At 40.7% G+C, this 14,444-nt stretch overlaps 1 protein-coding gene across 16 annotated transcripts in view; it reads left to right on the forward strand.

Annotated features, from left to right (window-relative positions):
* BRSK2 (BR serine/threonine kinase 2) overlaps nt 1-14,444 on the forward strand; it is a 302,619-nt gene that overhangs the window by 249,231 nt on the left and 38,944 nt on the right. For 11 of the 16 annotated variants that reach the window (XM_035327416.1, XM_035327418.1, XM_035327419.1 and 8 more), the window contains 3 exons: nt 829-979; nt 4,898-4,963; nt 8,945-8,968. In XM_035327416.1, the coding sequence (XP_035183307.1) occupies nt 829-979; nt 4,898-4,963; nt 8,945-8,968 (241 nt within the window). The remainder of the gene's footprint in view (nt 1-828; nt 980-4,897; nt 4,964-8,944; nt 8,969-14,444) is intronic. The other 5 variants (XM_035327421.1, XM_035327427.1, XM_035327429.1 and 2 more) reach the window with 2 other exon arrangements.

The following is a 14,444-nucleotide window of genomic DNA, read 5'->3' on the forward strand; positions in this document are numbered from 1 at the left end:
TAAAGACTTTCCAGAGCAACTTGGGTGCTTCTCAAAACTGCAGGAAATGTTTGTCTGCACCTTTAGGTATGAAATGCCCTTGAATATCTCATTCTTATACCTCAGTTTTCACTCTGTAGAGTGAAAGTAGCACTTCTATACCTCATAGGAATGTTACACAATAAAAAGAATAAAGCACTTCAGTTACTATAGCAGTAAAAGCTGTATGATGACCTCCGAGATAAATTTCAGTAGCTCTCATCGGAGATTCATCTCAGGTAGACAAGAATGTTTAATTTGTAATGCTGAAGGAGGAAAATATAACACAGCAGGGAAAACCTGAAATCTAATCTTGAAGATGCAAAAAAAGGATGTGTTTTCAGAAGAGAATGCGAGTCTGAATTTAGAATCTACTTATGTCCTTGTGTCACGTTTAATTTAGCTAGCATGGACATTGAAAGCAAGCTCTAGCTACCTGAGTGCATGTGCAGAATCCCTGGATGGCATACACTCTGGCTAACAGCTTCTGCCCATGCTATCATCTTGCTATTATTGTTACCAGCTTTGTAAGGTAATTTGTGCAGGCTGTGCTATAGTTGTACCTTTATTTTACAGTGCTCATACATTCAGGACAGTAGCAATACTCCTTTTTTTCTGCAGATGGATTGCAACTTATGTCTTAATGCTTGTAAATTTGGAAGAAAAGAGACTGCAAATGTTCATCTCCATCATGAAGATACCTATCTCTGTAGGGGGGTGTGAGAGTGAGATTGTTGAGAGAGGACTGATCCAACCTTTGTGAGGTAAATCACAGCCAGATTCAGCTGACAGTGTTTTCTTTTCATAAAGATCCCCCCCGGAAGCGTGTGGACTCCCCAATGCTGAACAGGCATGGGAAGCGGCGGCCAGAAAGGAAGTCAATGGAGGTTCTCAGCGTGACAGATGGCGGCTCCCCAGTCCCTGCTCGCAGAGCTATTGAAATGGCACAACATGGACAGAGGTGGGTCTCTCCTTTACCCAAGAGCTGGGAGTCCCTCCTGGGTTTGTTACCCTCTTTTATGTTGTACATACAAAGGAGCTGTGGAGCTTTTCTATTCATAGCAGCACTCATAACAACTTCCAAGCACACTTGCAACATGATCTGGCAGCCAACAGTACTTATGCACACAGGAGCAGAAGCCCTGCCAGGGGCTTAAGAGCTCTGTTTGCTTGCAGCTATTTCTCAGGAAACTGCTCTGTCCTCTGGGCAAGATTCATCTCATCTCATTTTAATTGTCCAGAACATAGGAATTCAGTCTGAGCTAGATGCACAGGCTGTCACTCTAGGCTGTGGGGACAGATGAAGTCTTTGAAAGACTTAGATACATATGTCCTCTGTTCCAACAATATTAGGATAAATAATGCTCTGGTCATTCTTCTCTGTCTCCATAGCCTACAGCAGGAATCTAGATGACTCTCTTGTATTAGGTACCTAGCTTTTAGGAACCCGAAGTTAAATGAGATGAACCTCACCATCCGTGTTGTTAGAACAGCTTGACTCTGGAAAACCCTGTCCAGGCATCTGTGGATACCTCTAAAATGTGCTGTCAGAGCCAAAATGCATCTGACCCACATAAATTACCACCTGTCTGTGAAGCAATGAAATGAGTATAATTTTACTTTTCTCTCAGAGAAAGTGTTAGTGTTGTGGAGAAACAGCAGAGGAGCATGGTGTTTCCTCAAGGCATGCTCTGGGAGAATAATTGAACTGTGGAAGTTCACATATATGAACAATGGAAGTTGTTTCCTCTGTCACTATGCCTACCCTTAGGGAAGCACATGCATTTGGTTTTACACTTGTATAAATCAATCAGTGTTAAAGAACATTTCATAAATATGTATGCTGGCGATGCTGTAACTTCTGTTTCAGCTTTATGACATGATTACTTTTGTTTAGCTGTTAAGATTTGCTCAAAATGAGCTTGCTGTGCCTGCTCAGAAACTTCCTTTGCTGACTGAGAACTGTGTGAAGAACATGGAATAACTTCATGTCCAGAGGCCCCTAGATCTGCTGGAAAGTTTTACTGACAACTGTTGCAGTTCAGTCTATAGGGAGGACAAAATGTTGTTTTTTAGGATCTTGCTAGGACTTCAGACCGGATGCATGGCCTTGAGATACACTGCCAGAAAGATTTTTCATTGTATTGTAGGTTGGAAACCTGTCTCGAGTGTGTGGTTTGCTTTGATATTTAATGAGGTCTGTGCTAAGGAAGCGTTTAGGGCAGGGTGTATTCTCAGTGTTCCTCATAGGCCTCAAAGTGATAGGGATTAATGCAAGACTGACAAACAGTTGCTCACTCCTTGTTCAACTTACAGTGTTTAATCTGGTATCCAGTAGAAGTCTGGGCCATGAAGCTCCCAGAAATGAGCCAGACAGAGGTGAATCACTTCTCCCCACCCCAAGGCTGCCTGTGAGTTGCAGTACTCTGCAGCTGTTTGCAGTAACTGTCCAACTGGGCGGAACAAATAGGAAGTGGTGAGATGAACAATTAAAGGTAATGATACAGTCACGTTCATCCAGCCTAGAACATGTTAGATTGATCCTGAAATTTTCTGAGAGCTGAAATCTTCTCTTCCAGCTCTCATCTTTGCTTTTGGATTCCAAAACGCTGAAGAAGCAAAGCTGCATCTCATTATCCAAAGTATCTCTTCAGCTTTTAAATACATTGCTCGATTCTGCAGATGAGAAAGCATTTGAAGTCAAACATCTGAGATGAGTGCAGAGCAGAGGGGAGACATATGTAGATGGCATATCAGTAAGGAAGGACTTTGGCTCATAGGAAGAAGTGAAACATGCCAGGCACAAAAGAGATACAGGGAAATGCATACCACACAGCTCAGGGCTGGACATAAAGGTGTGATTAAGGGTGGAGGAAGGGATGTAATAACACCATGACTGATGATGATGAGCTTGGTAGAGCTTGTTTTGGAAGAGGTTAAAGGGAAGATGTTATTTTACTCTATGTCTGAGCTTCCATAATTCATACCATTCCACATCCACAGATGACAATGGCACATTTTGTGTTGCTGGCAGCACAGTCGTTTATAACGTGAACTGGCTTCATTAACAAACACCACTGCATGGGGATTGTCTGGGGACGATGCATTGCTGATGGGGCACCATCTGTCAGAGCAGCCAGTAACAAAATGACAAGTGCCTTCCACCAAGACTGAAGGATTTTTAATGGCTAGCTGCATATTATTTTCCGTGAAATGACCCACTGAGAGTGGATTTTACAGCACTAGGTCTTAGATCCCAGAAGTGGATGGTTTTTTTTAAGCATGACATTTTTTGGTCTGGATAGATGACTATTCAGTGCTTTTATACTATAATACTAGGAAAACAGGGAGGTAGACCATGGAAACAAACCTCCTATTTAGACACAAATGACTTGTGCAAACATCTGGAGACACAGAGACATTACTTCTTAAGGTAGCAGAGATACTCTTCTAACCAGTGGGCAGAACACGCACAGGTTTCTTGTGATTTAGTCCTACATTCCCTTTCCCAGTAGTGAACAGATGCTTTCTTGCATAAAGGGGATTGTAACTTCTAGTTTTGTGTCTGTGTGATGAACTGTGCTTTTGGTAATAAAGGGGGGTCCTTACAAGCGTCTGGTCTTGGCTTGTTTAAGGGCACATCTTTCCTTTGAGGTTTAAGTCTTGGCACTCTTACAGGCTGACAAAGTATTAGGTGAAAAACATAGTCCTTTAGTGATTTAGTTCTGGATAGTGCAGAAGAGGAATTCGACACAAGTACCGCTTTTTGAGCTTACAGACTCCTTGAAATGTTTGTGCTGACCTGTCCAAGTGTTCTTCATTGGGTCTTTGACAATGTGTGACAAAAGAAATGTGCACAAACACCTGCCACCTTAAAACTGGTGACTAACTATTGCTGATTCATGGTTTTTGCTACTAGTGTCAACTAAAGGTGTTCATAATTACATCTTATTTGATTCTGCTTTTGTGGTATCCACACTTCTCAGACTATCTGGTATTTCACTGAAATGTCAAAAGAAAAGAGGTGGGTTCTGAGCGTAGTTTAACACCAGCTAATTTGTCCCCTGTGCCAAAATCAGACGGACAAGGGAGAATTCTGTGGGAACTAGAATCCTGTGGGGATATGCCAGAAATTTTCAGCAGCTTTTCTGGGAGAGTCCAAAAACTGTTCTAAAATAGGCTTCATTAACTATACATTTTCTTCTGGCTACTGAAGTGGATAGCTTGCATGAAAGATCAGCTAACATTAGAAAACAGTGTTCTGCGAAACAGTGAAGCATACTACCTGTGAAACATGTTACAGAGAACTGCCCTTTTAGCAAGGCAGAGGGAATTTTGCTTCTAAGCTTCAGGGATTCACACCCAAGATTATAAAGAAGGACATTACTCTATATAGTGAGTACAGGGAAGAGTAAGTGGTAATAGACCTACAAATTAGAATACAAAATGGATTACTTTTCTTCTAAGAGTCTCTGTGGCCTAATTTGAACCTTTTCCCAGATCATGCTTAGTGTTGAGATCTGCTAGAGAAGTTTGAGTAACAAGTGCTATGCAATCTGTGCCTTCAGGCATGTTCTATATGCCATGGACAATGTGACGAAGTAGATTGTACCTGGGTTTTCAACTGGATATAGAAGAGCAGGGTTTGCAAGTATGTTTGGGTGAAGTCATCTTAGACCTCAGAAGTCAGGTGGAGCTAATGAACTTCAGCTGTGTGTAGGCTTGAGCCATAGTTGGAAAGTAAAAGAAAGGTTCCAGAGCATTGCTTAAAAAGGGGAGGATGGGTTGGGGGGCTGGGTGTCCAGCATTGCTTCAGGTGACTCTTTTTTATAAATGTCCACACTAGTAACTCTGTTTTCTCGCTTTGTTCCTGCCATAGTAAAACAATGTTCAGTAAAAGCCTGGATATCTCTGAAGCCAATCCCAAATTCAACAAAGAAGAAAGGTATAAACACTGACAATATGTTCCTCTCCTCTACCTCACTGCTGAGACCTTAAAGATGCAGTACTTACCTTCTCTGTGTGGGGACATAGCTGTTCTCTCCTTAGAGAGAAACAAAGAGGGTGGGATATTTACAGTCCCACACTACATATATTTTTGTATAGTTCCATACATCTGAGGCTATCCCCAATGCAGCTTGTGACTGTACTGTTTTCCCCACTAAAATGTCATTCTGCCATTACTTCTGCTTCAGTCCTGCCCCAAGTTAGGATGCCCAGGCTAGAAGATGTATTTGCTAGGACTGCTTTGGCAATATAAAACACTAGGAAAGCCCAGAGTGCTTCATTCCCAGCACGAGAAACAGCAGTACAACTGAGTCAGCAAAAGCAGTGGTAGAAAACTTCGGAAATCCTGACTGACAGAGCAAAACATTAAGTGCCTCTAGGTAAGAGCCAAACTCTTCAAGCAACCTGGCTGAATCACAGAACACAAGAGGAAAAGATCGTTGAAAGAGAGGGGGTTTGGAGGATGATTCCAGTCTAGCAGTCTAACAGATGCTGAAGAATAACAAAAAGAGTAACTCCCAGGTGTGACTAAAGGCACAGCAGAAGACATACAGGCCACCAGATTTAGGGAGTTTTAGTGGACTCACTTAAGTTTGAGTCCATGAACAAAAAAAGAAATTTAAGGAGAGGTTGTTAGTGGACATGGAATTCTGAAAATTTCAGTCTCAGAGGAAGAGTTCTTCTCTAATGTTAAAAGTTGGCATCTGGATGGAAAATTCTTCATTTATAATAGGATCCTCATACATTTTGGACAAACAGCTTATCTGAAATCAGCAGCTTGAGATTTAGGACTGTTCCATATGATTCAGAAAGGGGGAAGTGGTGAATTCCTTAAAGGAACCAACCTGAGGACTCAGCTAACCATTCTTCTTTCAATTTCCCCTTTTAAAGTAAGCCTTTCTACTTAAAGATAAATGTGGTGTTTAAGCCACAGGAGACTCCTAGGATGTAAGGACAGCCCCTGTTTTGGCTTTCTGCAGAGACAGTCCTTTGTGGGCAGTGTTTCAAATCTTGAACCTGCCATAGTGAAGACCAACTACGTGTACCCACAGGAGAGATTGTGCCTCACATATGTAAGGCACATTTTTTAAGATGGCAACCTAGGTACAAGTATTGCACCCAAACCGTTAGAAGCCTCTGAGAGTTTCACAGCCATGAAGTAGAGGTGACACAGTCTTTAGTGGCTGGGCTTTCCTGGACTGTTACCATAGGCATGGAAATTGATGTTCCTTTCTGATTCCCCCTATACATAAATTACATTCTTGAACACGTGCCACTTCTTGCACTAAAATTTAGTCTGAAACTATTCCAAAGATTATCTTTTCCACAGTAATTAAAAGCCAGGTCCAGTAAAAGAGGTGTCTTTGCCTTTTGTCTGTGGTGTGAGAAGGGTCCTTCAGATGTTACCAGCGTCTTTCACGGTCCCTCTGTACTTCTCTGGCAGCTGTTCCAGCTGTGTTAGGAGCAGAGGAAATGACCCTTCAGTAACCACTAGAGGAATTCATAAATACACCCAGGCATTTCATGTTGCCTTTTGAAGGTGGTGTTTTTTCAGAGTATAGGAGGAGAAGGTTAGGGTAGTGCACAAGGATCACCCAGCGTCCCCCTCGCTGGAAGGCCAAGCTGATTTTTGAAGGATCACATGTTCTCTCACCTCCCTCCCACTTTTAAGAGTTAGGATGAAAGACCTCGGTGGTAGAAAGATGAGAGGAGCCAAATTCTGGAGCTGTGCATAGCCACATGAAAGGAAGGGATAGGCAGTGAAGAGAAATCCAGCAAAATGGGGCCAGCTAATCATGGTGGTCCATGAAATTTTTGTCCAGTGTTTAATTATCCAACTTTATGATGTCTTTTTTTAAAGGAATACTGCATCTTTAAGGGTCCCTTCCCTCTAGATGCACATGGTTGTCTTAGTAGCTGAGGCCACTGTCCCTTTCTTTTTCTTTTTCTTTCTTTCTGACTTTCTCTTTCACCCCCTCTTTCAGTGCTTCTCTTCTTCTGTATCTGGGTTGCTGCAGCTCCGTAGTTCACTTGCTTCAGTATTGTAGGGAATGCACATGTCTGCGCTTCTGGGTCTATTGTGTCCTGGGATTGTTCATTTTTTTAAAACCTCATTTCCCTCTTCCTTTTCCCTATTGTCAATTTGCTTTCCATTCTCTTTGTTAACCTCCTAAGTGCCTTTCCTGTTGGGAAAATGACTTGAAAGAAAAATGAATCAACCTTCTTGCACCCATTCTATTTACATTTTAATATTCTGCATGTGTGATTATGGGTGTATTTGCTGTATAATTATACACGTTCCAGTATACAATGGGTGTCAATTTGTTCTTCTCAGTTACATCAATGTAGGTAGATTTGTACTGCAACAATTGAGGACAGCATTTGTCCCTAAATATATACAATGGATATGTATTTGTATATATGAATTAGATCTTAACCAAATTCGCACTCCAGGCCAAATCACAAATGGAGTGTCACTCAAACACAGAAAAAAAGAATTTACAATAATGCTTCTTTCCACTTCTCTATCAATGTGTAGCACAACAGCTTTTTCTTTCTATTCTAACTATGTTTTAATTTTAACGTTAATTTTCTCACAACTGCCTTGTGTTGCCCAGCCCAGCATTTGCAATGTTCTTGTATCCAGAAGCATGGCTAGTTGCGCTGAGCAGGAAACTGTGAAATCTACTGGGCATATATTAAATTTAGCATTTCTGTTGGTGACCGTCTTGTGAAGAATGGATTTTCTTCACCCAGCCAGAGGTAACTCTGGCAGCTTGGGAGCCTGTTATTGAAAATGGAGAGAAGGAGAGAGAGAAAGAAATAGAGAGGAAAAAAAGCAAGGCATCTGACTTTAAAATAATTTTACTTAATAACACACCTGATATTTTTTTGATTTAATCTAATCTTTGTTAATGTGAAAAAGTGGTGACACTTTCCTGAGTTTGCTTACTCGCACCCCTAAAAACTCAATATCCTGACTATTCTTTTCCACCATGAGTGCTTTGATTACCATCAAAAAATAAAGAATATTGAAGTTTTTGATTGTCCGTAGGCATCAAAGTCAACATGTCAGAGATTCATTCTGCTTTTAGAGCTGCTGTTTCAGACCCTTTTCAGCACAGCATTGATTTATTCTGCATTCACATTTGAAAGATTTTCCTTGCAACCTTTAAGACCCAGAGACTGAATTTATTTTAAATGAAAAATGAGATCCTGGAGCACAAGATGGCATCCACAGAGATAAGTGCCGGGTTGCTGAGCTGGTGTGTTCTAGCTGATCTGAATTCCTGACTATAAGACCATCATGACTAATAAGCCAGTATCAAAGCAGATTCACAGCTTGAGCTACAATCTTGTACCCTGGGCTCCCAAGCTGGCTCAGAAATGCATGCTTTAATAACCAATATGTTTCACAGTTCATTCATGGCAAAAAAAAAATACTTCTTACCAGGCCAGCTTGGGGGACAGAGGGACACTACACTGAGCAAAATGGGGACAAAAAGAACAATTTCTTTATAACAGTCTGGTATTACTGTGCCTTATGTCAAAGTCAGAAAAGAAATGCAGCATGAAGTCTGAACCCCATTGCTCTGCTGACTGCTCTCATTGGGATTTGGCTGGGAATTTTTTTTTACAGCCTTCATATGTCCCTCTCCATATTCCCCAGTGCCAAAGTTGGACGTGTCTGCAATATTGTGAGCAGGACAAAAGTTACTTTCTAGTAAATGAAACTGTCCCCCTAGTGTTCCTGGTCTCTGAAGACATAGGTACCTGTGGCAATAATTATGACCATGCAGTTCTCCGAACAGTATTTCACTCTGCTTTTCCTACTCTTTTTTCCACCTGCCTCCACATCCCTCTCTCTCTCTCTCTTTTTCTTTCTCTCTTCCCTCTCTCTTCATTTTCCCTTTCCGAGGATGGCGAGTGCTGATCCATTGGGGTAAGCTCTGGTTTTGGATTATTCCTGTTGCGGGACCTGTTGTATCTTGTAGAGAAACTTTTCATTTGCATTTTACAAATACAATCCAGGTGGATATACGTCAGTGAATGAGGCAGGGAGAGGCAGAGAGATGTGGGAAGAAGCATTTTTGGTGCTTTTTTGCCTGTCTGTGTGCTTTTATGTTGGAGTCACACTCCATATAATTTAATTTGGGGTTCTTTTTTGTTCTCTGTCTGTCTGTTTCAATGTCTGTGGGCACACAGAACTAATCTCAGACACTGTGCAGGTACCAGAACACCTGAGAATGAACCCCCCTTCTCCATTTAGCTCTTTTCATATCTGTTTGGTACCTTCCAGTTAATTTTGATTCTAATTTATCCTTTTTTCTTCTTCTTCTTCTTTTTTAAGATGAAGCTGAGTCCCATCTGTGTTATTAAAAAAAATTCTGGGTATTTCCTCTCTTTTTAGTGTAGGTTTTTGTAAGAGGTGAACAGATGGCCCTAGAGACTGTTATATCTTCAAAGCTCTTTATTTTCAATAAAGAGGATATAGGTACAATTAGGAATGCAGTCACACTTCGAATTAAGGTTCCATTTATAAATACTTAACAGAAGGAGAATATTTATTAATAAATGATTTAATAAAAACATTGTAAGAGATCACTACAGACTACAGTAAAAGCTTACGAGAAGGTACAAACTGAGAAGGCAAAATAGCACCAGTAACATTTACTTCTCATGTTTGTAACACGCTTTATTAATTCTTTCTAAACCATTTATAAATGGTTATAGTTCAGTGTAATTGGCCAATTAAGAGAGGTGGTGCTGTTTAACATCACCCTCTGTGTGCACTGGAAGGAAGAAGAGGTGTGTTATCAACACCCACAGTCCTTCCCCTGTGCTTTTTGCAAAGGCTTCATCTTCCAAATGGTTATTACCTTGAGTAGACCTTCTGACTTAGACATAAGTATTCCCAGTAAGAGATGTGAAGGTTGGTATTATTTGCACAGTTGGGACTGTGAAACAGAGTAGCATTAGAGGTAATCTATCCTTATTCCCTAGATCAACTTCAGGGAGCAAGGAAACCCAAGTTTTCTCTTTTGGACATTCAAGAGCAAAGGCAATGAAACTTTGTAATACACAGTGCCTGAATGCTCACCATTGCTTACTAATTCAGCAATGGTTCCATACCCTGAACTATAGTTTATGACTTTTTATTTTTACTTGAGTGAGCAAGCAAAGAGAAGTATCAAATGCCACCCAATTTATGCTTTCAACAAACAAAAATTGGCTGGATATTTTGGCCCTGCCTTTCAAAACTACCCACAGAATCAAACCAATTCAAAATTTTAAGGCATTTCACCCAGGGACACAAGTCAGATGCATTTCTGCACGCTGCATGCATGCTGCAGGCTCCCCTTCTTGGAAGCATGGCTACAGCTTGACCAGCTAAAAGGCTTTATTCAGCATCCTAGTAAAGCTGTGCTATGAAAGCAAGTTCTGCTGGGACTGAAGCAAGGTACCAAAGTCGCCTCTGGCTGTAGGAAAAAATTCTGTGAGATGCTTATTCAAAGAGGAAACAAATCCCAAATCTGACCCAAACGTTTAATGCTGACTGCAAGTCCTTTATATCATACTGGTGTGTAGTAGCTGATGCACTGTTTAAAGCACTTGAAAATTTATCTGGGTGCACGGCCATATAGAAGTACTCTGTGTGTGCAGTATGTGTACTACAGTTACAGGGTCAGCTGCTCTTTTCTTTCTTGTATCTCTCTCTGCCTACACCTCAGCAGTGTCAGGCTTCGGCCCTTCTCTTAAACCGTTGGAAACTGCATCCCAGCTCCTCAGTTTCACCAGTAAGAAATCAACTGGTCTAACGCAAATTGAGCCTTGCATGGCTTCCCATTTGGCAGCAGCTGACTAAAATGAGTAAAAACTCACTTTAAAACAAAGGACCTTTTAACTGAACTATCAAATAAATTGAATAAGGGATGAAGTCATAACATATACAAACTGCAGCCCATACATGCACATTTCTTTTCAGTGCTTGGCCTCTCTCTTTCATAGCTCAGATGCCTCCTGCTTATTGTTTGAGTCTTTGAGATGGGAGGAATAGCCTGCAAGGACTTCAGTGCCCACCTTATGCTTAGAGCCCCCTTTGCAGCTTCTCCTTCCTAGAACTTGGGTCTAGATCCCTAAGGACTGATTTATTTCTTATTTCTTCCCTCCACGCTTGGCAAAGCAATTATATCACTTTGAATGGGACTTGAGTCTCTTCCTCCATCCCTAAATCTGGCAACTGTGTTTGAGGGAATGCTCTTTCTCTGAGCAACTGCATTAACTTTTCTGCTTGTTTTTTCACCATTTTTTTTGGTGTTTTCCATTAAGTTAATGCCCAAGCATACAGCAAAGCAAAATACAGAGCAAACTGAGTCACACACAACACTCATAGTTTCCTGGTTTGTTGCCTGTAGCAGTAAGTTATTGGAATAATTACAGATTTAATACTTCCAATGACATTTAATGCCTGTAGAGATTCCTCGGAGGTTATTCACTGATAGGTATTTCCCACTAAATAAACTCTGTTCATAGCCTTAATGTAAGATGATTTCATATTTTTCTCCTTTTTCCACACATAAGATCATCCAGGGCCTGCCATACTAATGTGCTGCCTGTAGGGCTTCGAACTTTCATTTTCTGGTGAGAGGGATACAGATTTGAATTCTCTCTGTTCTTTCATCACAACATTTCAGCATAATGCTACATTTCCATTACTTTCTTTTGGCCCTGTCCCAGTTCTGTCCACCTGACTCTGAGATACAGGAGCAGTGCATGTTTTTTTTTTTGTTTTTTTTTTTTTTTTTTTTTTTTCTAAAATCAGTTCCAGCATTTCCACCTAAGATGATCTTGTTGGGATGTTGGGAGGAAAAATCTCTCATTTTTGCTTGTTAGTATTTTTGTACTGGAGTATAGAACCTGCTACTGTTCGGAGTTTTTATAGCCAGCTTGGAAAGTGTGTCACATTCATAAAGGTAAATTCTGGGGGATTTATTAAATTGAAGAAGATGCGGGGAAGAACTCCGCAGTCTGGCTGTCATATTCCATACCAACATGCTCTTGTAAACGGGAGAAGTTTTGAAAATGTACAACTCTCTTTTCACCCAAACACTTTAAATTAACCCATGATTCTTTAAACTCTTTCCACTGCTCCTCTATACGATTTCCAGTGTGGACAAACTAAGATTTGCTATGAGACCTACTTACGTATTTTGCATGTAAATCAGCAACAGAAATAAAGCTTGTTCGATAGCAATCATGTGCATACTGAATGCATTTCCAGGAGGATTTCACACTAACTCTCTCTTCTGTCCCCTACCTCAGGCTCCTAGGCTGGATGAAAACACAGTACACAGCAACTCTTTTTCAAATATTGTTTCCAATAAGGAACTGGGTGCTGGGAGGGGAGGCTGCCTTGTTTTGCCCTCCATGTGTGTGATCGTTTTTGTAAAAAAAAAAAAAAAAATAGGAGGCAGTGGGGCTGGGAGGGGAGAATTCAGGACTGTTGGAAACACATCTGATTGCAAAGAGGAAATAGCAGATTGGAAGTTTTAATCAAGTATCCTGGAATTCAGGTGAGTGTCAGAGAGGACCTTCCCACCATAATTAAGTATTGGTAGGAACATCTCCTAGTGGAACTTAAATACCTAAGTAGGTGCTAAACTGCATCTCCGGGCACCTATATGCCTCCCAAGTCTTGTGCAAGGTAATTTTTAGGCTCCTCTTGTAACTTATGGTTTGGAAGAAGCTTTTCCTGGTGACTCATACAAGGAAGATTTAAACTAAATGGAGTTCTGATATACACAACACACCTGTGTTGCACTCAGCTACTTCAGTTATAGGACAGGCACATAAAATAACCTATCAAAAATGGAACAGACAGTTCTCCCCTTAAAGTTACTTTCCTTAAATCTTTATCACTGCCCCAGATGATGATGGTGCAAATTCAGGTTTAATCAAGTGCAAAAGAATGCCAAGACTGAGCTTGTAGTATTTGTCTGCTATACTATGATGGGCAGACAGTAGCAGGGTACGTGGAGGGAGATTCTGCATAGAATAAGTGCCCCAGATTTTTATGGCACAAATTTAGATTTAATCTGGCAAAAAAAAGCATGCCAAGTCTTCTGGGGTTTACTTAGCTGTGATGGACAAACTGAAATGACATAGAAGAAAAGCCATCAGTATGTAGCTTCTCCAGAGGATACAGAGAGAATAGGACCTACCATTGTGTTCAGTTTTAACTTACTGATTTCTCTTATCTCCTCTTATGCAGTTTTACTTATTTTTTAATAATGCTGCTACTCAAATTTACTTAGGAGAATACATCTGGGAGACCACTTTAGAAACTTTTTAAAAATTATTTTATTATTCTATTAACAAGATTAAAAGTTTAGTAAACAGAGGCAGTTCATGGCCTAAATTTATTTTATATTTTGTTATGTATAAATTGATACTGACTGACCTGTATCCATTATAAATATATGTATGTGTACACACGTGCACAGACACACATGAATACACATCCACACATGCACTCTGTTTTCTGAGCTTCTACAGGATTCCAACTTTTTATATTTGTTACCTGAAGGCGCATAATTGCTTTCACTGCTCTTAGTATAGATGAAACATTGGTAGTTTTGCTGAATTGACATATTTCATAGTGATGGCTGGCCAGCTAGGTTCTTAGCCAAGTCCTCTCCTGTAAGATATTTCAGTCTTCCAGACAAATGTCTTGCTATTTGAAAAGGACAGAAAGCAGCTGCCTCTGGGGCTTACTCATTTCCAGTCATTCAGAGGGTGTTTTTTTTTGTAATGGGCAGCCCACCTCCTGGAAAGTTGTTCTGCTGAAATGTTTCTGCATTTGGCTTGTGCCCTTTCAGCATGTTCAGCATAGCACATTCATATGTTTTGTTGTCCACAGCTGACATTTTTCATAGGTGGCCTTTGTGGGAGAGCATAAGTGCATTACAGTACAGGTGACTTCTCAGCAAGTAGGACAGTTTATTCTTTGTTGACTGGCCTCTTTTTGAGGACACCTGGGCTGTTATCCTGTTATTAGTGTAGTCATCAACAACAGCAGAACTAGTTATCCACAGAGAAGACCTGGCTTTTTTAATGCGACATCAGGAAATCTTAGTAGAGAGCAGAGCTGTGAAGTCCAGCAGTGAGAAGTTGGAAAGGCCAATGCGAGCTTTGAGTTCAGTGGGAAGTTATTGCATAGGAAATTATCATGTATCTTGGTCATGGAGATTTGATTTTTTCCTTAGCATCTCAAGGAATCCCCCACCTTTGTGCCTTGTACACACGGTGGATTTCTGTGTTGCTTGTGACAGAGAACGTCTCATGCTGTGTCCACCAGCGCTGCGCAGAAGAGAATCCTCAGCATCAGCATGAATTTTGACAGTCCTTTTTGAATTCAG

Source organism: Oxyura jamaicensis, chromosome 5 (genome assembly GCF_011077185.1).
Source record: "Oxyura jamaicensis isolate SHBP4307 breed ruddy duck chromosome 5, BPBGC_Ojam_1.0, whole genome shotgun sequence".
In the NCBI taxonomy this organism is placed as follows: domain Eukaryota; kingdom Metazoa; phylum Chordata; class Aves; order Anseriformes; family Anatidae; genus Oxyura; species Oxyura jamaicensis.